A 21,936-nucleotide genomic window follows, 5' to 3' on the forward strand; every position below is an offset into this window, starting at 1 on the left:
TTTTGTGCATGCGGAGCGCGCACTAGGGTTAGGGGGGTGCGGAAGCACTGCCCCTTTCTAACCCTAGTGCGCGCTCCACACGCACAAAACAGCCCGTTTGTAACGGGCCCTGGTCTTTTTCTGAGGGCCAATTGGTTTCCATGGCTGAGCGAGCATTCAAATCCTGGTCTCCTACAGTCCCAGTCCAGCACTCAAACCACTTATACTATGGTCACTCTCACGGACATTTAAAATAATAGCATAAATCTACTAGTAAAGAAAGTTTTTAAATAGCTAGCTTAGGCCCAAAACACACTATAGAAATAATCCAGTTTGAGACCTCTTTCACTGCCCTGGCTCAAGTGCCAGGGAATTCTGGGAACTGTAGTTTTGTGAGACACTTCTCTGCCAGAGAGCTCTATTGCCACAACAAACTACACTTCCCAGGATTCACCGACACTGAGCCAGAGCAGTTAAAGTGGTCTAAAACTGGATTGTTTCTGCAGTGTGTTTTGGATCTTAGTTAGCTTCATTTGATTATTCTAAACATTTTCTTCCAAAGCCCTTAATTTCCACTAATTCAGTCTTTGCAATTCATTGTTAATGCCACAGGATAGGACCCAGTCCAACACATCGCTGCAAAGTGTTAAGTCTGGGTGTGATGACACCGGATACCTTTTTATATTGCTATACTTTAGCTAACTGCCCTTCGCTTTCAAAACATTCCAAATATTCTTTTCTTTCTACATTCCTTCAACATTCTATGATATAAATAAAATACATGCCTATTTCATCACGTTTTAAAGCACAGTTCCAAGGCTGAACAATGTGATTACTAGCATATTTAAAGGCAACCACATGGAGGGAAATCAACAACACTCCCACTGAACATTACATCTAAGTTCCAGAAACATATTTGGGGTGTACCCAGAGGAATTCTCGTACCCAGTGGAATTCTTGACTTTTTCTTGCAGTACAAAACATCTCCTACTGTATCAGAAACTGATTTTTCCCTCAGTTCCAAGAGGAGATTTTTATTCAGCATTGTTACCACAAAAATACAGGTCCAAAGTCTTTCTTTAAAAAACAGAACTAGGTCGTAAGGTCCTAGCTGTAATATTTCAGACCAAAGGTGATTTCAATCCAATTTCAAATCCACTTTTTAGTAGCTCTGCTTCCATAATGCATAGCTCTCAATGCAGCTGTTTCCCAGAATTATAGACAAAATTATTTTCTTAGCAGATTGCTGTTGACTTATTCAAGGAACACTCTAAGAAAAACAGATTATCAGTTACTGTTACAGTACCACTGCAGCAAACATGTGCAATTATCTTTTCCTATATCTATCTCTCTATTATTAAACCACCAGCAAAGTGTGTGTGTGTTTGTGTCAAGTTGACAATCAACTTTATGGCTACGCAATGAATTTCATAGGATTTTCCTAAGCAAGGAATACTCAGAGATAATTTTGCCAGTTCCATCCTCTGAAATATAGGAGATAAATAGCAAGGAAATAAATTATTACATATTACTGCAAGGTTTGCATGGCCCCTACTCTTTGTGGTTTATTTTTCTTCAGATAAAAAGGTACACAACTTGCATACCATCAAGTTTTCAAATCATTCCAAATGCCTTAAATACTTTTTTTCATGTCTCAAGCTCAAAAATGTACCAAGTTCAGTAAACTCACATTACAATCCTGGCTTAGGAATGTGGATTTAGAGATGCAGCTACACCTAGTGATCAGCAGTAGATCACAGCAAACAAAATTCTATAAACTGAAATCCTCCATACACTGACGCAAGCATTCAAACAAAAATGCAATGATGAGAGAAACAAAGAATATCAGGGAGGAAAAGACTGTTGTTATTGTTCAGTAAAACAGATACCTATATCAAGAAACTACTAATGAATCAAAGAGGGTACAGTGAAAATTTATATAACACAATGCCTATCAGAAACAGTTTATTTTTACATCCATCTGTTCACACAAAACAAATAATTAAAAGTCATTTATTTTGCATCATATGGTGCTTGTGTATGCTTACTGTTTTAAACAACATGATTAGCTGGAACAATACAATTCTTAGCAACATTAAATCAAAACAAATAAGAAGTCAAAGATTCAGAGAGCCAATTCAGGGCCAAAATACACTGTAGAAATAATCCAATTTGAGAGCGCTTTAACTGCCCTGGTTCAATGTTAGCAAATTCTAGGAACTGTAATTTTGTGAGACATTTAGCTTTCTCTGTCAGAGAGCTCTGGTGTTGTAAGAAACTCCACTTCCCAGAATTCCCTAGCACTCAGACAGGGCAATTAAAGCTGTCTCAAACTGGATTATTTCTGCAGTGTGTTTAGGCTCTCAGGTATGCATTAAACCCCTTACCATGATCAGCCCTGCTGGTGTACTGAATAGCAAATCTTCAAAACTGCTTTTGAATACTCTCTTCGGTATTCAAAGATACCGTTATAGGGCATTGAGGCTGTTCTTGAAGAAACGTAAGTCCCAAATAGCTGAAAGTGTGGCAGAATTAGCCATACCTTTGGATTCTGGGCCCTCACATTTTTCGTTTTATTTCAAAGGTACTTTTTTCACAAACTGTAAGAATTATAAAACAGACTACAGAAATAAATGTTTAATATGAAATGGGTCATTCTAAAAAACACTTAACGTATGGCACGGCCACCACTAAAAGCAATGGCTTTTAAAAGGAACTGCAAGAACGTTTGGGTCAACCCAGTTAGTTTATTATATCTTAGTTTAATTCCCAAAAGGGAAGTCAGCTGCTACTCACACATCATAACTGACTGGAATATTTTCTCGGCTGAACAATAAAGGAAAATGCAGTATTTGTTGTTCCACTGTTGTTCTATAGTCACCACAGTTACATAATTCAAATACGTGCTCCGTGTTCTGTAGCTATACTACAAATTCAGCCACTGCATTTGTCAATCCGTTAGATTATGTCAGCATGAAACACTATATTTAAAAATGTACATAGATATATTGTTTGGTTATTTCAAGGCACTGTAATTTTTCTTCCAGAGTTTGATAACTAAACCGTGAGACCAAAGATATATTATAGGAGTTCTTCAGTATAATTACATGCGTGTAATATACTGTAGGGTATACTTTTCTCTTCTATATTATCATAATAACAGTGCCATTTTAATCAGTGACTGAAGATAAAACTTTAATTTTTTAATAAGTAACACAAGACAAATCTGATATGGTTTCACCATTAAAATCATCATATAAGAATAGAGACAGATAAAATATAGATGAAGTATTAGGAAAGGGGAAGAGAGCTGTGCATGAAATTGCCATCAGTAGAACACCAGTTGAAATAAAACTAGGATCCAATGGTTAGTTTTAGCAACTTCGACAGCCTTCATCACTTATTTGGAATGGAAGTGACTGGAATCTAACTTCAACCTTCTCTATCCTGACCAATATATGGCTGGCTCTGACAAATCTTAGGTATTCAAGCAAAAATTTTATATGTAGCAGTACAGACCACCCAGGGATCACTGTCCCTCTCAACAAACAGCCCGCTTCATCAGATGCACAAAACAAGCTGAGGGGAGGTGCGCAAAGACTTGTCCACCCCTACAACAATAACTTACAATTTGCATATGTGAACAGCTCGTGAAGTATCATATCAGTGTTTTTTACTGAGGTCAGGTATAAGGTCTTCATCCAGCAATTGTGCATCAAATGTATATTATTAGCCAGGTATTGAGAACGAAAGTGGCGTATGAATGCAAAGGCAATACAAGCAGTAATTTTCTACATAGCAAACATTTCCACCTACACTGCATCCCACCATCTCCTACAGTGCTCCTGTTCAGCGGATAAACATTACATCTGCTCATGAGCATAAACTGTACAAGCCGCATGCTCCAAGCTTGTGGTATACAAAGTATGCTGCTTGTGCCTACATGTACTGTTGTTCTTATAGAGCTTCAATTCAATTCTGAATTATGGCAATTCTTTCATAGGGTCTACTTGGCAAGATGCATGCCACTGCTTTCCTCTAAAGCTGAGAGAATATGACATGCCTGAGATTAAGCAAGGGGTTTCCACAGTTTAGTGGGGATCTGAACCTGGTCTCCTAGACTCCTAGCCCAGCACTCAAACTACTACACCATAGCCCTAACCTATGTGTACTGGGTCCTATCAAAACACCCAACATATGTGGTTCACCAGGAGCAATAGTAACATATTGAAGAATTGTCCAGATGGCATAGTTCCAATTACTTCTCATGTCAGGAACTTCTCATGTTACTTCTCACACAGGGGTTGTGAGTCAGCCTTTAGGTATGTTCTTCTCTCACCTACAGTTCATATGCCCTATAGTAAGCACATAAAGGTAATGGTAGTCCCTTTGACATGAATGCCTAGTTGTTACTGACTGTAGGGGACAGTGCTCATCTCTGTTACTAAGCCAACGAGACAGCGTTATCTGAGGACTGCTCTGGTGGTCATGTGGCCAGCATGACTGCACCGAATGCTGTTACCTTCCCACCAAAGTGATACCTATTTATCTACTTGCATTTACATGCTTTCTAACTGCTAGGTTGTCAAAAGCTGGGACTAATGATGGGAGCTCACCCCATCATGTGGCACTTGGGCCTCGAACTGCAACCTTCCAATCTTCCAATTGTCAGAATTGGCATCTTAACCACTAAGCCACCGCATGGGTTTAAATGCATGTAAACTTGTTTACAGAACTGAAGCTTAACCTTTAGAATTTTTTTATCCATAGCACTATATCAATTCCCCAATTAATGGTATGCCTACTTGTATTTAACATATACCTTTTTATTGGAAATCATTTTGCCTCAATACCACATCTTTACTCCAGTATCTTTTCCAACAAACTGCCATACTGCATACTCCTCATATTAGCACTACCCACTTCAGATTACTCCTCATATTTGCACTACCCACTATCACAATATCCTCACACATAGCACTATCTGCTAATACTACAAATTTAAGCGAGAGATAGGCAAAGTGTGGCCTTGCGGCCACATGCATTACCCCACAAGGCTCTTTTAGTGTTCCACCCCTTCTACTCCCTACCCTACTACTGGCAATAAAGAGCCACCTGCCTGTCCTAAAAATCCCCAGGAACTTAGGTCCACCTTTTAAATAGGTTTCAAAACTCTCTCTGATATTTAACACCCCAAAATATGATTATTTTTTCCCCCAGAGACCTGGATTTCCATCCCCTCTGAGGGATTTTTTGGAATTTCTGGCAGTGTCTACAGATCCTCAGAGAGGGTACTAGGAACAGAAAGATGGGCCCTAAACAGGTCACATATGCCCACCCTTGTTTTAAATACTGGCTTGATGTTAAAAAAAATAATTGTTATTGCTTTTGCAGATGATACGCTAAAGAGTAGATCAGAGAAAGCAAATGATGAAACATCAAACTAAATTAAAGGTATTACAGTTGATCCCACCAGCCTGTCAAACATAAAGGGATCCATCTCTTTTCTTTTATACTCTTGCACATAATGCTAGACCTAGTTAGAAGAAGCCCATAAATCTACCTTTGACAGCAGATATAAAAATCCAAACCTCAGGTGCTCTGCCAGAAAACACAGTAAAGATTTGTGAGGATTCCAGCCACACTGTTGAAATAGGCAGTAATCCTAACTGGTGTGAATAGGTGTTTTCAGGATTGCAGCATCAGTTGGCATACAACATGCCTGCCAACTGTATGACACAAAATAACTGTGCAGCCTAATAACAGGTCTCTGCAGCTCCAGGACAGTTTGTGTTATAACAAAATGCACCACTTTTCTGAAGAGTGTTTGATATGTAACACTATAAAAAAAACAAGGCTTTTACAGAAATGCAGTGCTTTCAATTCCATTACCATTCTCTCGGTCTTCTGTTGCCACTGATGTCTGACAGAAAACACATGTCTAAACCGTTCACTTTATACAAAACCCAACATTTATGATTACATATTTGCTGGTATTTCTTCAGTTGTGAAGCCTATTTTTATCTGAATAAAATTGTTTTGAAAAGTTTGTTTTGTCTGGCCTGGACAATTTGCCAAAGAAATTAACCATCGTAACTTTCAACGTATGTTAACTTTTATTTATTATCATACTCACTATAATCATAAAGATGTCAATATTAAATGCAAAGACAAGGCATACTAACTATGTTAAAATTCCAGATATACTTGTCTGGAAGTAATATATGTTTAGAATAAAGATGTGGCAGGGGGTCGGATTAGGCGACCCTTATGGCCCCTTCCAATTCTAAGATTGTACAATACTAATTTTTGGCATATTTTTATTTCAAGGATTTATATCCCCCCTTTTCTCCCACAATGGGATTCAATAATAGAATCTTGAATACTAGAATCTCAAAGCTATCTCTAACCATCGGCTTTTACAAAATGACGTGAACTTGGACAACAATCACAACTATTTTTTAGGCAATCCACTGAACTGTGATTAACTACAACTTGTTGTTGTTTGTCTTTAAGTCATTTCTGATTTATGGCAACCCTAAGAAGAACCCTATCATGGGATTTTCTTGGCAAGATTTGTCTTCTTCTGAGTCTGGGAGAGGGAGACTTGCACAAGGTCGCTCAGTGGGTTTCCATGGCAAAGTGGGGCTTCAAACCCTGGTCTCCAGCATTGTGATCCAACACTACAAGTCACTACACTACACAGCCTTTGAAGATGATGATTATTTTCATTATTATATTTAGCCGTTCTTCATTGTATAACCTTTTTGGGACATAATCGTTGGTGGGGGTGGGCATGAGCAGAAAATAACATTTAAAGACTGATTAAAAGTTTTCTTTTCTGTTGTTAAGCTTTCATAAAAACTCTGAAAAAGAGCTGAACAATTAATGAAATAATTGACTTTTTAAACTTGTACCTGTAGGATTTTTTTGTGTGCAAGTACAAGAACTGTACTGTAAAAAAAGTCAATAATTTTATTAATTGTTCAGCTCACACAATGAAAAAGGGCTGAATATAAAAATGAACATAATCCTTATCTTGTAATGAGCCAGTGTTTCTTTGAGTCTACTGAAAGTTGTGGACACCCTCCTCACCCCCCGAAAAATGCACATAAACACAAGTTTCAAATTGGATCACAGGTTAAGAACCACATAATAAAATTCAATCTACATTGTTAAATATATAAAGCTACAAACATGCAATAGTATTTTTTCCAATCTGTGGTCTACGGACTGTTTAGTTTTATTGTGATACTAAACATTTTCTTTGTCCAACAGGACATGGTCACCCACACAACTGAAATTATACACTGAATGAAACTCTTGTGTGCATTAACACAGTAGGTTTTGTCAACAGTTAGTTTCCCCTGAAGTGTGACAACTACCTCTGGGCATTTTAATGGTGAAGCATAACCCCAGAAAGCACAATTTCACTGTATGTCAGAAGACAATAAAAACCGTACAATGGTTATATTTCCATAGTCTGCACTTGCCCACAGCCTGCACTTGAATTAGTAGTGCTTACTTGAAAGCTTGCCATTTTGCCCAGATATTGGCTCACACAGCAGCCAAAACAAATCTTGTTTAGTATAGGACAAGGCACCCCTTGACTAGAATAGCCAATACAAAGAGTACATGTGGATGAGTAGAAACAATTTTCATTTCTGTCAGGAGCAAAGGATACTAACAACACAGTCAAGAAGTACAGAAGTGACACTGTGAAAGTATTAAGAAGGGTGGGCAATAAATTTTAATGGCTGGCTTTCTCACCCACTTGTGTACATGAAAACTACTATTCCCCTCAATGGCTGAGGGGTCTTGTATGATGGCAATGAAATATACACAATCTAAGTAAGAACCAAATGAAGTATGGACTCAAGAGTCTTCCAATAACAGGAACGCTGTGAGTAAAGTTTCCTAATTCACAGCTACATATAGGCTCACTTGAAACCGGAGAAGGGAGCAAGGGAGAGCATTTCCCTCAGTGCTATATTTCATAATAAAGCAAACCTCTGAAACATTGCTTTCCTAATGAACCTCCTGACTTATCTGCAAATGTATGAGAGAAGTTTGAGAGAACACAGGCAGCTTTTATACACAGAGCGTTCCTGGAACATTCCATTAAACCAATATGTGTTTATAGAGGAAAATCCATGAGTGTGGATTTCTGCAAGCCAAAATTTGGCTACACAAGGGTGTTGCTTCTGCTGTACACAAGCACTACTTAATGCAACAAAACACCAAGTTCCCTGCAGCTGAGGCAGCCAGGGAGTCCTACTTCCTCTCCTGATCAAAGCACGTAGAACATGGAGCCCAGATGTCTTCAATTTCTGTCATTGGCTTTTATAGTTCAAACTTCATGCAGGGAAGGAAGAAAAAAAAAGCTCTAAATGAACTGAAGTTACTCATTCCTTCCAACTATGTCAACGCACTGTTTCGCAAGCCAGTTTACAAATCAAAATAAGGAGGTTTTGGGTCACCATCCCTCACTATTCTCTCTCATACACCCACTGGGACTGCATCCACACTGCAGAAATAATCTAGTTTGAGACCGCTTTAACTCTCATGGTTCAATGCTATGGAAGTCTGGGAATTGTAGCTTTGTGAGACACAGCCTTCTCTGTCAGACAGCTCTGGCACCACAACAAACTACAGATCCCAGGATTCCTTAGAAGGGAACTGTGGCAGTTAAAATGGTGTCAAACAGGATTATTTCTGCATATGTCTTAACAAAATTATAGATACCAGTGCGGATGCAGCCTAGGTGTGTGGTTTTGTTATGAAAGGCAATCCTCTGAAGGAGAGTAACAGCAGGATGCCTGAAGGCAGCGGACCCACCAGGTAGATCTTTATTTATTTATTTATTTATTTTTATGCCTCAATGATCAACTGCTGTCACTATTTGGCAGATGTTAAAGCCTGGCAAGAAAAAAGTGAAGGAAACTGGAGAACCCACCCTGCTTCCCTGCTGTTGTCCTCAAGCTGTCCTGGCCCTCTCTTCTTTCAGGCTTATCAACCATTTGGGATGCCAAATATCACATCACACACACACACAAAGATATTATGAAAGACACCATTTCCTATGCCATAGTTTTGCCAAGTTCTACTAAGGGCTGGTCCACAACTCAAGTTTCAGAGAGAAGACTTCACCTCCATATCTTAGGGTGCCTCCACCAACAGGGCTGCATCCTCATTGCAGAAATAATCCAGTTTGACACCACTTTAACAGCCACAGCTCCATCATATGGAATCCTAAAATGTGTAGGTTTTTTTACAGTCCTGGCTCTCTTTCTTTCGCTTTTCTTCCCCCAGCCAAGGACTGGCTCTCTCTACATACATCCTCACTGTAGAAATAACCTGGTTTGACAACACTTTCAACTGCCACAGCGTGCTGCTATAGTTGTGGCACCAGAGGTTTCAGGCAGTGAAGGCTAAATGCCTCACAAAACTACAAATCCCAGAATTCCTCAGCATTGAGCCAGGGCAGTTAAAACTGTGTCAAACTGGATTATTTCTGCAGTGCAGATGCAGCCAAAGTCTACCTGGTGGGGAAGAGAAAAAGTTTTCTTGGCAAGATGGGTTCAGAGAAGGTTTGCCAATGCCATTTCCTGAGGCTGAGGGACTGTGGCTGCATCCACGCTGCAGAAATAATCCATTTCGATACTGCTTTAACTGCCGTGGCTCAATGCTATGGAATACACATTTAAGTCCCCCCCCCCCAAAAAAAAAATACTGCAGAAATAATCCAGTTTGAGAGCGCTTTAACCGGCCTGGCTCAGTGCTAGGGAATCCTGGGAATTGTAGTTCATTGTGGCACCAGAGCTCTCTGACAGTGAAGGCTAAACGGCTCACAAAACTACAGTTCCCAGAATCCCCTAGCATTGAGCCAGGGCAGGTGAAGAAGCAGTCTCAGACCAGATTGTTTCTGCAGTGTGTTTTGGACCTTATTCCGTCAGACAGCCCTGCTGCCACAACAGGCTACAGATCCCAGGGTCCCAGAGTGGCAGTTAAAAGTGGTGTCAAACCGGATTATTCCTACCGTGAGGAAGCAGAGAGAGTCAATGCTTAGCTGGGGGAAGAAAAGAGAAAGAAGAAAGAGAGTCAGGGTTGTGAAAAAGAAAACCCTCCCTGCTGGACAGCTGTCAAAACTTGAAGAAAGTTTTTTTAGGGAGGTTCCGATTTAAGCACAAAGCTCTGCATTTAGACACAAAAACGAACTGCCCCAGGCTTCTTCTGCCAAGTCCCTTCTGGACTGATTCCGCACCAGAGACACTAACGGGACCCCTCCAACTTCTTCTTCCTTTTCCAAGTCCCAGGCGTCGGGGCTCCTTCCTTTCCGCTTTGTTTCCTCTACTCAGCAAAAAGGTCAAAAGGAGAAAGGAAAGGGGAGGGGGGAATAAAAAATCACCAACACCCCCCCCCAAAAAAAAAACCCCACAACAGAGTCTCTCCAGATTAACCTCTCCTGGGTCTTTTTGTGTGTATGGAAGACACTTCAAACCCATTCTTACCTGTGAAGTGGGGGAAGCCCACTAAAACCCCCCCAAAGCAACTTTTCTCTGGATCCCCCCGCCCTCCCCCCAAAAAGCAGCATTAGCATTTCTTGGGTCTTACAAAGACGTGCAAGCCCTGGGTGACTGGGTTGTGTCCACACTGGGGGAATAACCCGGTTTGGCACCGCTTTAACCCACTGGGCCCCACAACAAACTCTCAACTCCCAGAATTCCATAGCAAAGAGTTAAAGCGGTGCCAAAACGGGTTATTCCCCCAGTGTGGACCCATCCTAAGTTTGGTGCTGTCAGCCCCTTCCTTCTTCCTTACCTGCGAAGGTCTCGGCGGAGGCTGCCTGCAAAAGTCCAGCCAAAGTCAGGAGCCAAGTTCCAACTCTGCCCATATTCCCTCCAAAGGGGCTGGAGAGGGCGAGCCAAGAGGGGCTCCTTTCTGGCCCCAGAAGCGGCGCCAGGGAGCCTGCCTCCTCTTCCCCTGTTGCGCTCCGTCTCCACAGTCTTCTTCTCCTCTCCCTTCCCCAGCCGCCTCCTCCTCCTCCTCCTCCAGCCGCTCTCTCCCTCTCCTTCGTCCCGGCCGCGACTGACTCGCGTTCCCCCTCCGCCTCCTCCTCCGCCGCCGCCGCCAGGGAAGCAGCAGCGAGCGCAATCGGCCGCCAAGTCACGCCCAGCAGAGACACCGCCGCCATTCCGCCGCTAGAGGGCCCTCTCCGCTCCTCCTCCCGCTCCCCAGAAAGTGGAAACGGCCCCCCCCTTGCCCGCCTCTGAGGGGACTCTAATAATAAGAGGCTGAGGGGACTCTTTCTGGGGGAGGGAATGAAGGAGACAAACAGGGGTTCCCCTCGTGAGGGAGGCCAACATGGGGAAGGAGAAGCCTGGGTATGATAGCCCTGTATTAACTGAATGGGTGTCATGTTGTTGTGCAGGGAGCAAGCTTGTTTTCTGCTGCTCCAGGGAATCTGAAAGGCTGAGGGGACTCTGAGGGAGGGAATAAAGAAGATAAACAACCGACATTCCCCTCATACAGGAGAACAAAATGGTGAAGGCTCTGGAAACCATGAAGTCCTGTGAGGAAAGACTTGAGGACCTGAGGGTGTTCAGCCTGGAGAAGAGACTGTTAAGAGGGGATAGGATAGCCCTGTGTTAACTATGTGAAGGGGTGTCATACTGAGGATGGAGCAAGCTTCTTTTCAGCTGCTCCAGAGACAATAGGCCATGAAGCAATGGATTCAAGGTACAGGAAAAAGGGAAACCAAAATGGTGAAGGGTCTGGAAACCATAAAGCCCTAAAAGGAGAGACTTAGGGAGGTGGGGGTATTCATTCTGGAGGAAAGACAGTTAAGAGGTGATAGGACAACCCTGTATTAACTATTTGAAGAGGTGTCATGTTGAGGATGGAGCAAGCTTGTTTTCTGCTGCGCCAGAAAATAGGAGCAATGGATGCAAGCTAAAGGGAAAGATATTCCACCTAAACATTAGGAGGAACTTCCTGGCAGTAAGAGCTGTCCGACAGTGGAAGAAATATGGCAGAGTCTCATTCCTTGTAGGTCTTTAAATGGAGGCTAGATAACCATCTGTCAGGAATACTTTGATTGAGAGTTCCTGCATGGCAGGGGGTTGGACTGGATGGCCCTTGAGGTCTCTTCCAACTCTATGATTCTCTGCTTCCTCCACCTCTTCCTCCTGGTCACAGTGACCAGATGTCCTGGCTGCAAAGAGGACAAGGCACCATCAAAGGGAGGACATAAAAGTGCACTCTATTCTGCTTTGGCCAGGCCTCACCTAGAATACTGTTTCCAGTTCTGGGCACCATAGTTCAAAAAGGATGTTGGCAAACTGGGGCGTGTCCAAAGGAGGTGAATCAAAATAGTGAAGGGTCCAGAAACTATAAAGGCCTATGACGAGAGACTTAGGGAGCTGGGGATGTTTAGCCTGGAGAAGAGATGGTTAAGAGGTGATATGATAGCCCTGTTTAAATATTTAAAGGGATGGCATATTGAAGAGGGAGCAAGCTTGTTTTCTGCTGCTCCAGAGAACAGAACCCGGAACAATAGATGCAAGCTGGAGGAAAAGAGATTCCACCTCAACATTAGAAGGAACTTCCTGGCAGTAAGATCTTTTCAAAAGTGGAAAACACTCCTTTGGAGTGTGGCAGAGTCTCCTTTGGAGCTTTTTAAACAGAGGCTGGATGGCCATTTATCAGGGTTGAGTTTCATGGTGAGTTCCTGCATGGCAGACGGTTGGACTCGATGGCTCTTGGGGTTTCTTCCAGCTCTATGAGTCTATGGAGTTTATCACACGGGGCACTTACTGCTGCCCAAACGTTGCTGAAGTGTTACCCAAATGTTTCAGAAGCGCTGGAGGTGGGATCATCCATCGGGCTTCTGAAACGTCATAGAGGCTTCCTGCTTTCCTTCCGCCACAGAAGCATTCGCGGGGACAAGGTTTTCCCTTGACAAGGGAAAGGTTTTTCCTTGACAAGATTGTCTAGATGTGTCTGACTGTAGAGGTCGGTACTCATCTCCATTATTAAGCCCTGGTGACGCAGTGGTTAAATGCCTGTACTGCAGCCACAAGGCTATAAATTCAATCCTGGGCAGGGCTCCAAGGTCCACTCAGCCTTCTTCCATCCTTTCATAGGTTAGTAAAATGAGTACCCAGCTTGTTAGGGACAATTGGCTTACACATTGTAAACTGCTTAAAGAGTGCTAGTTCACTGATTAGCAGTATAGAAATGTACTTGCTATTGCTATTGCTAAGCCAAGGAAGCCAGCATTGCCAAAGACAATCCCATGATCATGTGGCCAGCATGGCTGCACGGAACGCTGTTACCTTCCCACCGAAGTGGTACCTATTTATCTACTTGCACTTTTACATGCTTTTGAACCTATCATGGGGTAGGTTGGAAGAAGCTAGGACTAGTGATGGAAGCTAGCCCTGTTTAAATATTTGAAAGGATGCCTTATTGAGAGAGGAGCAATCTTGTTTTCTGCTGCTCCAGAGACTAGGACATGGAGCAGAGGATGCAAACTACAGGAAAAGAGATTCCACCTTAACATTAAGAAGAACTTCCTGACAGTAAGAGCTGTTAGACAGTACTGTAGAACAAGTTTACCCAGAGAGTGGGGGAGTCTCCTTTGGAGGTCTTGAAACAGAAGCTGGATAGCCATCTCTGAGCTGTTTTGATTTTGTATTTCTGCATGGCAGGCAGTTGGATTAGGTGGCCCTTGTTGTTGTTTTTGTTGTGTTTTTTCTTATATTCCACTTTTCCCCCAAATTCAGAAATCAAAGCAACCTACAATTTAAAAACAAATTATTTCTTAATACTCAATTGAGGAGGAAGAGGAAAATACAAAAATTCATAATTCGTGATTCTTCGTCATGCTCAAAATGGAGGACATTTTGTAAATCCTCCTGGACAGAAAATAATTTTATGCACAATAGTTTTAATAAATTTGTGTGTGAGGCAAAGTGTGTGTGTATACACTGAACTATCAAAAAGCAAAAGGTGTCATTGTCTCAGCCACACATAGAGATAATTTTGGATTTTGGAATTCTGGATAACGGAGATTCAACCTGTACTAGATATGGTTACTCTGCATTATTCGAAGTTTGTGGTATTGCAAGGAATTCCCCCACAGTGGAATCTTATAGTTGTCTTAAAAGATATTGTTCAAGTCGTTTCTGACTTAAGCAACCCTAAAGTGACCTATCATGGGGTATTTTTGGCAAGATTTGTTCAGAAGAGGTTTGGCCTTGCCTTCCCCCAAGGCTGAGAGCATGTGACTTGCCCTACTCAGAAGTAAAAACATAGAAAGATCAACAGGGTATAAGTAAGGCTAGGATTGAAGCTTGAAAATTATCTGGGCTAGATTCAGAATTATAACTGTTTCAGTGCTGTATTCCAGCACTAGAATAGGGTAGCATGCACGGAGAGAGCAGGGCTGTGAGTGGGTGTGGAGGGCCTGACCCTTATTTCGCTTGAATGACCACAATAGATGCCTCCACAGGCATCTGGAACTGTCAAAAAAATATCCCTTATATCACGGACACTTTTAAATTCCTTGTCAGCCGACATGTTGACTCAACACAAACAATTGCATCTCTTTGAAGCAGAGGCTGCATGAAATACAAGAAAGTGTGGTGATAAGATGCTGCATGCATGCATTGTGAATGTAGAATACACACACACAGTCCTGCCAGAGTGAAAACTAGAGAGGGCCCCTGAACCTTTAATGGTTATTTAGAAGAGAGAATTCCAGCAAGTGTTACTTATTCACTGGTTTCATGACAAGCAGGACTTGTTGAAATTCCTTCCCCCGCACAGTTATTAATGGTACAGTTTTCACTAGGCCACCCTGAGTTGGAAGTTTACATGGCCAAAGAAACTATGGAAAAGTATCAAAATGATAGGGGAAAGTAGAGAAACGCCAGGTAGAAGGGCATTTGTAGATCACTACTTTGTCTCATTAAAGAGATTAGCACACGTGGCTTTAAACCACAATTAAAGTATGAAAATAGCACCTTTGGTGATACTTACTGCACAGTGTCACCTCCAACCCATAATTGCTGTGTCACTGAAAAGGGCGTCCTTTTTCATTGATGGGAGAAACATGTCAATAAGCTCCCAATCATGTTCCAGCCCCATTAGTCCTCAGGCGTGAAACATTGATGTGGCAGATCCTATATTGGCAGTCATGTGGTGTCATTGTTTCTTCCTCTCCCCCCTACTCCTTGCTATTCCCAAGCATCCTGATTCCCTTTTTTCTATTTCTTTTCTCTTTAAAAAAAATTAAATTACTTTAGCATAACTCCAGAATTTCATTAAACTTTAAAATTTAAAAACACCCAGTAGTGAAACAGCCCCAGTCATGCAATTGTGAAGACTGTGATAGTTTGGCTGCTCTCAAACTGCTATGTTTCCATTTTCATTAATTAATGTGCTTGTAACAAGAACAGGGCTTATGTGGTAATGTCCCAAATCTAGAACAGAGCTTGTGTGATATTACTTTCTAGAAATAGTGAAATGTCCCTGTATTGTATTATTTAGATGTAATGGTGTTTTGCTCATATCCTCATGGATATTCTTCACTCTTTCATGTTTTATTGGGACTTTATCACATGAGGCTCTTCCACTACTACAATAGTGTTGCCTGTAAAAATGCTATTCAATCAAGATTGCTTTCTTTCCTTGCACACCTTTAGAACCATTCCAGGATTACAGCATCTGCTTGGACCAAAAACCTTATCACACACAACAGCATTTGGGACTGCCCGCCCACTCCTCCTTGAAGACATTATCTCCACCTCTTTTCATTCTTTGGTTCACACACAGAGGTCCCCCCACTGAAATATACATGGAAATAGTCTTATCTTTTCCTTGTTGTGGGTGCTTCTTGATTAGGATAGCTCAGACGTTCCAGATTTAACTAATTGCTTGCAGAGAAAAGTTACTGATAGTTGCAGATTTTTCTGTCTGATCTCTCTCTGATTTTCATGTGGCAGTGATTACTACGTCTCAAGTAAATGGCAGACAGTTAACTAAATAAATGGCTTTTTATACTGTAAGATTATTTTGCCCTTTTCTCTTACATTTCCAGTTGTGTGTGTGTGAGGGAGAGAGAGAGAGAGAGAATGAGTGAATGAAGGTGCTAGCACACCATGGCATCATAGCATTGTAGTGATAGAGAGACTCTAGAACGGGGATAGAAAAGGAGGCGGAGTAGTAAGATAGTAGTCAGTTTTGGCTTCTCAGATAAGCCCTGAGATGACTTGGCAATGAAATTTTTTTTCTGTACTGAAAAAAAGTTTTAAAATTTCTCATCATTTTGCCAGTTGAAAGGAAATCAAATTGAAATGTCCACCCCTTCTCCCATGATCACTATGTTTTCCCATCCAAGCACAATCACTGACCATCCCAAATTGACATTAAAGCACAGTTGAATTTCATACAGGAAAGCATAGCACAACAGAAGCAGGAAAAAAGCTATTAACAGATATGTTGTGTTAATAAAAAGAAACACTTTCAAAACGGTTTCTCACAGGAGAACATCAGACCCAAACTGAAGGCACTCTTATCTTGATGCAATTGCAATTTATCTGCATCGCGGAATAAGGCTGTGGGCCAAGGAAGTTCTACCTATTCTTATCCCACCATAGTTCTTTTGTCTTTATATGTTGTTGTTTTGAGGGCAGTATTACCCCACCACCACCACTTGTTGAGACTTTCAGCCAATATGTTGGCTAAACAAGTCCCCTCCCTTCTTCAGAATTCATGAGGAGCATTGAAAATGGGATTATAGGAGTGGCCTTTCATTGCACAATGCCAGTGACAAAAAACACCCTTATAATCCTTGAACTAGCCTTGTCCTCTGGACAAGACCAAATAAATTTAAACTGAACCAACACCAGTCTCAGCCATTTTAACATCCTTGTATGCAAGAACCTAGCCAATTATTTATCTTTTGGGGTCAAAATACAAGGTACATTAAGTATAAAAGAAGCCCTTATTGCCACCGATTTTATTCAGAAGAGGAAACAGATAATAAGCAGCTCTTACTGCTGAGGAAGGCAACTAAACAGTGAATAATAAATAGCAATCCCTCATCCCTTCCCCTGCCTTGCAGCACTGGTTAGAAAAAAATCAATTGGAAAAAGGAATTCCTAGCTAACTAGCCCCCTGGAGCACCACCATCCAAATTTCTGCTATGTGGGTAGAAGAAAGCATGTGCTCCTATCCCATTCTTGCTCACTCCTCCTACACACTGTGGCAAGGGTCCAAAGGATTTCCTTTTGAGAAATCCAGAGTACCCATCCCTCCCTATTAGTGGTGCACCTTAGAGGTTTTGGCCTGGAAAGAACAGCCACTTCATCCTCTCAATCACCTGTATTCTCCCAGAGAGGGTCACAGCAATTGGGCTTAAGAAGCCCATCTGTAGTGAGCTGGGCCTCTGCCACTAGGCAGATGGGTTTTGGAGTCTTTGTTAGCATGATGGCAAAATGTTATCAGCTGTCCTGTGGCATGAAAGGGTTAGTGTCCTTGTAGAATACTTTTTGCATTTGTTTTCCATTTTGAAACTAAGAGTAGGTCACACTTGCATACTTTGGTTTTCTTTGTTTGCTTCTGCCTGATATAACCCTCATGAGACCATCCTCCATAGGCCTCAACTGCAGTCCAGGCCAAGTGCCACATATGCCCAGCAATGGGGTCGGAATTTGATTACCAGCCAAGGGATAGTCTGAGTATAATTTGTTTGGCTGTGGCAAGATACTGGTTTCCATCAGCAAAAAGGCTGGAATGCTTCTCTGTTGTGTATCATCTGCGGCATTATTTACCAGCAATAAAGCTTATGCTATAGCAATAATGTGTATCAGTGTTCAGCACCAAAAGAACTGGAACTACATCCATATCTGACAAAAGAAACTATGGCCCGTTACAGACCGCCCAAAAGGGGTGGTCTCGGGCCGCTGCCGGTTGCAGCGCGGAGGAGTTGCAGCAGCCAAACCGCGCGACTCCTCCGCGCTGCAAAGAAGGAGCGTGAAAATCGCGCTCCTTCTGGCAACCTGGAAGAGACGCCGCAAGTGCCAAAGCATGCACTCGCAGCATCATTTCTGGGCCGCGGCGTGCGGACGCAGAGCGTCTGTTATGTCAAAATGGCAGCGGCCGTGTGGAATGGCCGCCGCCATTTGTTACAGACTTTGTCCGTAACAGGGTAAGGGGCGTCTGGAAGAGATGCCCCTTTTTCAAAATGGGACGTCCTAAGGACATCCCTTATGGCAGTCTGTAACCCGCCTAAATCTCTCCATTACACTGTCCAGTGAACAGAGAGAATGAGGAGGCCGAAATGGGAAGGCCTCTTGCTCCTCTTGCTTCACAGGTGGAACCATGCAGTGGGAGAGGGAGAGGGTAGGTGAGCAGCCAAGAGTAACACAAACATCACTTGTCAGTGAAAAAGAAGGGTTGAATGAGTGTGTGGAGGTTGTGGCCGCTGCATCTTGCTGGCCCCTTCTCTATTTGGCAAAATCTATGTCAGCCAGAAGGAGAAGTCACTTGGGAAAGCAATTGAAAGGATGAAGTGCTGTTTGTTTTGTTTCCACTTCTTTTTTGCACCATCCAGACAGCAGAAATTTATTTCTGATCAAAATATCAGTGCGAAAGCTGAATAAAGTTGGCTAGCTTGAATAAGGTTGAAATGGTGGAGTTATTTTTGAAGGGGAATCAATTTTGACTTTTTGGTTTGATGGCAACAAGTGCTGGAGACCGTGGTTGAAAACACACTGCAGAAATAATCCAGTTTGAGAACATTTTAACTGCCCTGGCTCAGTGCTAGAGAATCCTGGGAATTGTAGTTTATTATGGCACCTGAGCTCTCTGACAGAGACAGCTACATGTCTCACAAAACTACAGTTCCCAGAATTCCCTAGCACTGAACTGGGCAGTTAAAGTGGCCTCAAACTGGATTATTTCTGCAGTGTATTTTGGACCCATGACTCACAAAGTAAGTACAAAAGGGAAAGAGAGCTCACGCAGACTCTGTGAAGGCCATCCATGACCCTACCAGGGACTCATGGACCACATTTTAAGAGTCTGAATAAAAGTTATGAACTTGCGGAAAAAAGAGTTTCGTTTAGATTTTGTCTGTCCTCATAAGCAATAGCTGTTGACTACCTGCTTTTTCTTCAGAACAAAAGTGCCTGTGTCAAGCACAGCTTTTTTTATATAAGTGTTCTTAACATAGTGACCTTTGTGTCAAGGAGAAGGAGGAGCTATTTTCCCTCATCTTTTCTCTTTTGGACAATTCAAAAACAGTTTAATTTGCAATGAGTTCAAGAGACACCAGATGAGAGAGATTTGGTGGTTTCTCCTGTCCATTTCCCTTTGCTAATTTTAGACTACCCCCTCCCCATTTTGGGGGGTAATTCTTGTTAGTAGCCCCCTCCCTGCCCCAGGAATGTATTAATGCTTTTCCTCTTCCCTACAGCTGCTTTGTTTGCAGAGAAGTCTGCTCAGGATTCGTGTTCCTGGCAGGAAACTGTTTCAGCTAAAGGAGAAAGGGTGTGTTTGTCAAACTCAAATCTCACACGGGATACAAAAGAGTCTCATTAACTTTCTCATTTAGTGCACCATGCCAGAGCCTCAGCTGCGCCATCCACAAGAGAAGCTGGAGAACTTTTTCTCTTGGCTAAATCCTCTACCAGGAAAAAAAAATAATGCACTTATACATTGAACATAAATAAAATTGAACAAGCTTAAAAGCAGTGCACATACCCCATGTGTGGTCCACCAACAGTTCTTGTGCAGTTCACTTGCACAAGAAAATAAATCCCTCCCTTCTTCTTTGACAACTATGTGGCTAAACAGACCAGCCAAAAGGGCCGGCATCAGGGCGGAGTGAGGGCATGGCGGATGAACGACGCACATCCCAACTCCACTTCCAAGCCACTGTCATCCCAACCGCCCTACTGCACAGCAAGTGGCATTACGGTGCTCCTTTGGCACAGAATTCTGATGACACATGCCAAAAGGAGCACTGGAAAATGGGGCCGCCTGCCTCGGCGGGACGGCCCGGTTGCCGCTGGGGGGAAGCCCCGCAGACGGCTGGAGGCCTCTTCCGGCTCGAGAAGCCCTCCAGACCCCGGTGCGGGGGCTGCTCGAGCCGTGATTGGCTCAGCCAGGGGGGGAGAAGGCGGTATTTCCTCCCGCACTGCTGGAACTACAGGTCCCAGTGGCCTTTGCGGGAGGAAGTGCTCGCCGATTGGGTGGCGTCATTCTCGGGCACCGCCCGGGATTGGAGGGAGGCCAGGAGGCAGGCCTTGCTGCCCCTTGCCGGCCTCCCATTGGTCCACAGGCCTACAAAAAGTCACGAGGCGTCCGAGAACGGCGCCATTGTTGCTTGGCTCACCCACCCACCCTCCCTCTGTGGGATTGGGTTGTTGTCACAACTTTGCATGGCGGTTGCATAGGTCTAGGATCTGGTGGGCGTGGTTTCCAGGGCTGCGTAGCGCTGGATCGGGAGTCCCTCTGGACACGGGGGCGCTGCGAGCGATGCAGTATTGCCATTGCGGGGGCATCACCAGCACAGCGTCCTCCGTTGGCAAGAGATAGGGCAGCGGTGGATATGCAGTTGATGGAGCGTGAGCAACAACCCATAATCTCTTGCCATCCCGAAGCTTGGCCGTGACCAAGCACTTGGTTCATCCAATCAGTACTGGGCTGATGGATGACAGATCCAGACCTCATGCATTGGAGCCAACCCTACATTTGCATTGCTTGATCCTTGGTTATGTTAATAAAGTTGTGGCCTTTACCTCCAACATGCTGTGGTTTATTGTGTCCGGGGAGGGGTCCCTAAGAGGCAAGTACCACCACGGCAACAAAGGAGATCTTTTGCCCCAGAGTCAACTTATATCTCCACATTGTGTTTTGACCCTTGTGCAATTCTATGGGGCAGGGGAGGGGGTCCAAAGGAAAGAAAGAAAGAAAAATGTAAAATATCTACAGTTAGAAACATAGGGATACGATTACAATCTGGCTTCTGGCAACACGAGGACTTGTCCCTAGGCCACCAATTGTCTTTATGTTACCTTATATGTATTCACAAATAATCAAACCAACTAACTGCAAACAGATGTAAACCATTTTAAAGGTTGTTTTCATGCACTAACCACTGAAATGCTGTTGGATCAGCAAACATTTCTCTCGCACAGTCACACCTTAATATACTGAAAAGACAGCAAGGTTAACATTTTTGCAGAAATGAATTGCTTGATGCCGAAGGGAAAACAGTGATTACTACAGGGCCATGGAGACTTACTTTGGGGATAGAATTGAGATGTTTTGCATCTGGTGAATCAATGACACCAACACTTCTACCATAGCTTTAGCTTGTATCTGATTGTGCTTTTACAACCGTAAAGACTATAATACTGTTCCTGGGAGTATATGACTCTGAATTCAGTGAGGAGATATGCATAGGATTACAGCATTGCTTTCTAAGACTGGGTTGAGTGGTAGCATCCTGAACTGTTTGAAAACCTTCCATGATGGCTTCACAGGCACAGGAATAATGGACATAATACTCTGATGTCATAGGCAACCTGAGGCAAAGAGAGCAATTATGAATCTCTGATGTAGTGGCAAGACAGTGGTGAATCATAGAATCAAAGAACTGGAAGAGACCACAAGGGCCATCCAGTCCAACCCCCCTGCCAAAATCACAATCAAAGCATCCCCGACAGATGGCCATCCAGCCTCTGTTTAAAGACCTCCAAAGAAGGGGACTCCACCACTCTCCAAGGAAGTGTGTTCCACTGTCAAACAGCTCTTACTGTCAGGAAGTTCCTTCTAATGTTGAGATGGAATCTCTTTTCCTGTAGCTTGCATCCATTGCTCTGGCTCCTATTCTCTGGAGCATCAGAAAACAAGCTTGCTCCATCCTCAATATTACACCCC

General features: G+C 43.0%; 1 protein-coding gene across 12 annotated transcripts in view; it reads right to left on the reverse strand.

Annotated features, from left to right (window-relative positions):
* Positions 1–11,018, reverse strand: part of PTPRM (protein tyrosine phosphatase receptor type M) — a 625,500-nt gene extending 614,482 nt beyond the window's left edge. For all 12 annotated transcript variants that reach the window (XM_089517070.1, XM_089517069.1, XM_089517061.1 and 9 more), the window contains exon 1: positions 10,801–11,018. In XM_089517070.1, coding sequence (XP_089373196.1) covers positions 10,801–10,873 — 73 coding nt within the window. In that variant the 5' untranslated portion in view covers positions 10,874–11,018. The remainder of the gene's footprint in view (positions 1–10,800) is intronic.
* Positions 11,019–21,936: the final 10,918 nt, after the last annotated feature.

The sequence above is a fragment of the Sceloporus occidentalis genome, unplaced genomic scaffold (assembly GCF_023333645.1).
Source record: "Sceloporus occidentalis isolate IW3139 unplaced genomic scaffold, rSceOcc1.0.p SCAF_3, whole genome shotgun sequence".
Lineage (NCBI taxonomy): Eukaryota > Metazoa > Chordata > Lepidosauria > Squamata > Phrynosomatidae > Sceloporus > Sceloporus occidentalis.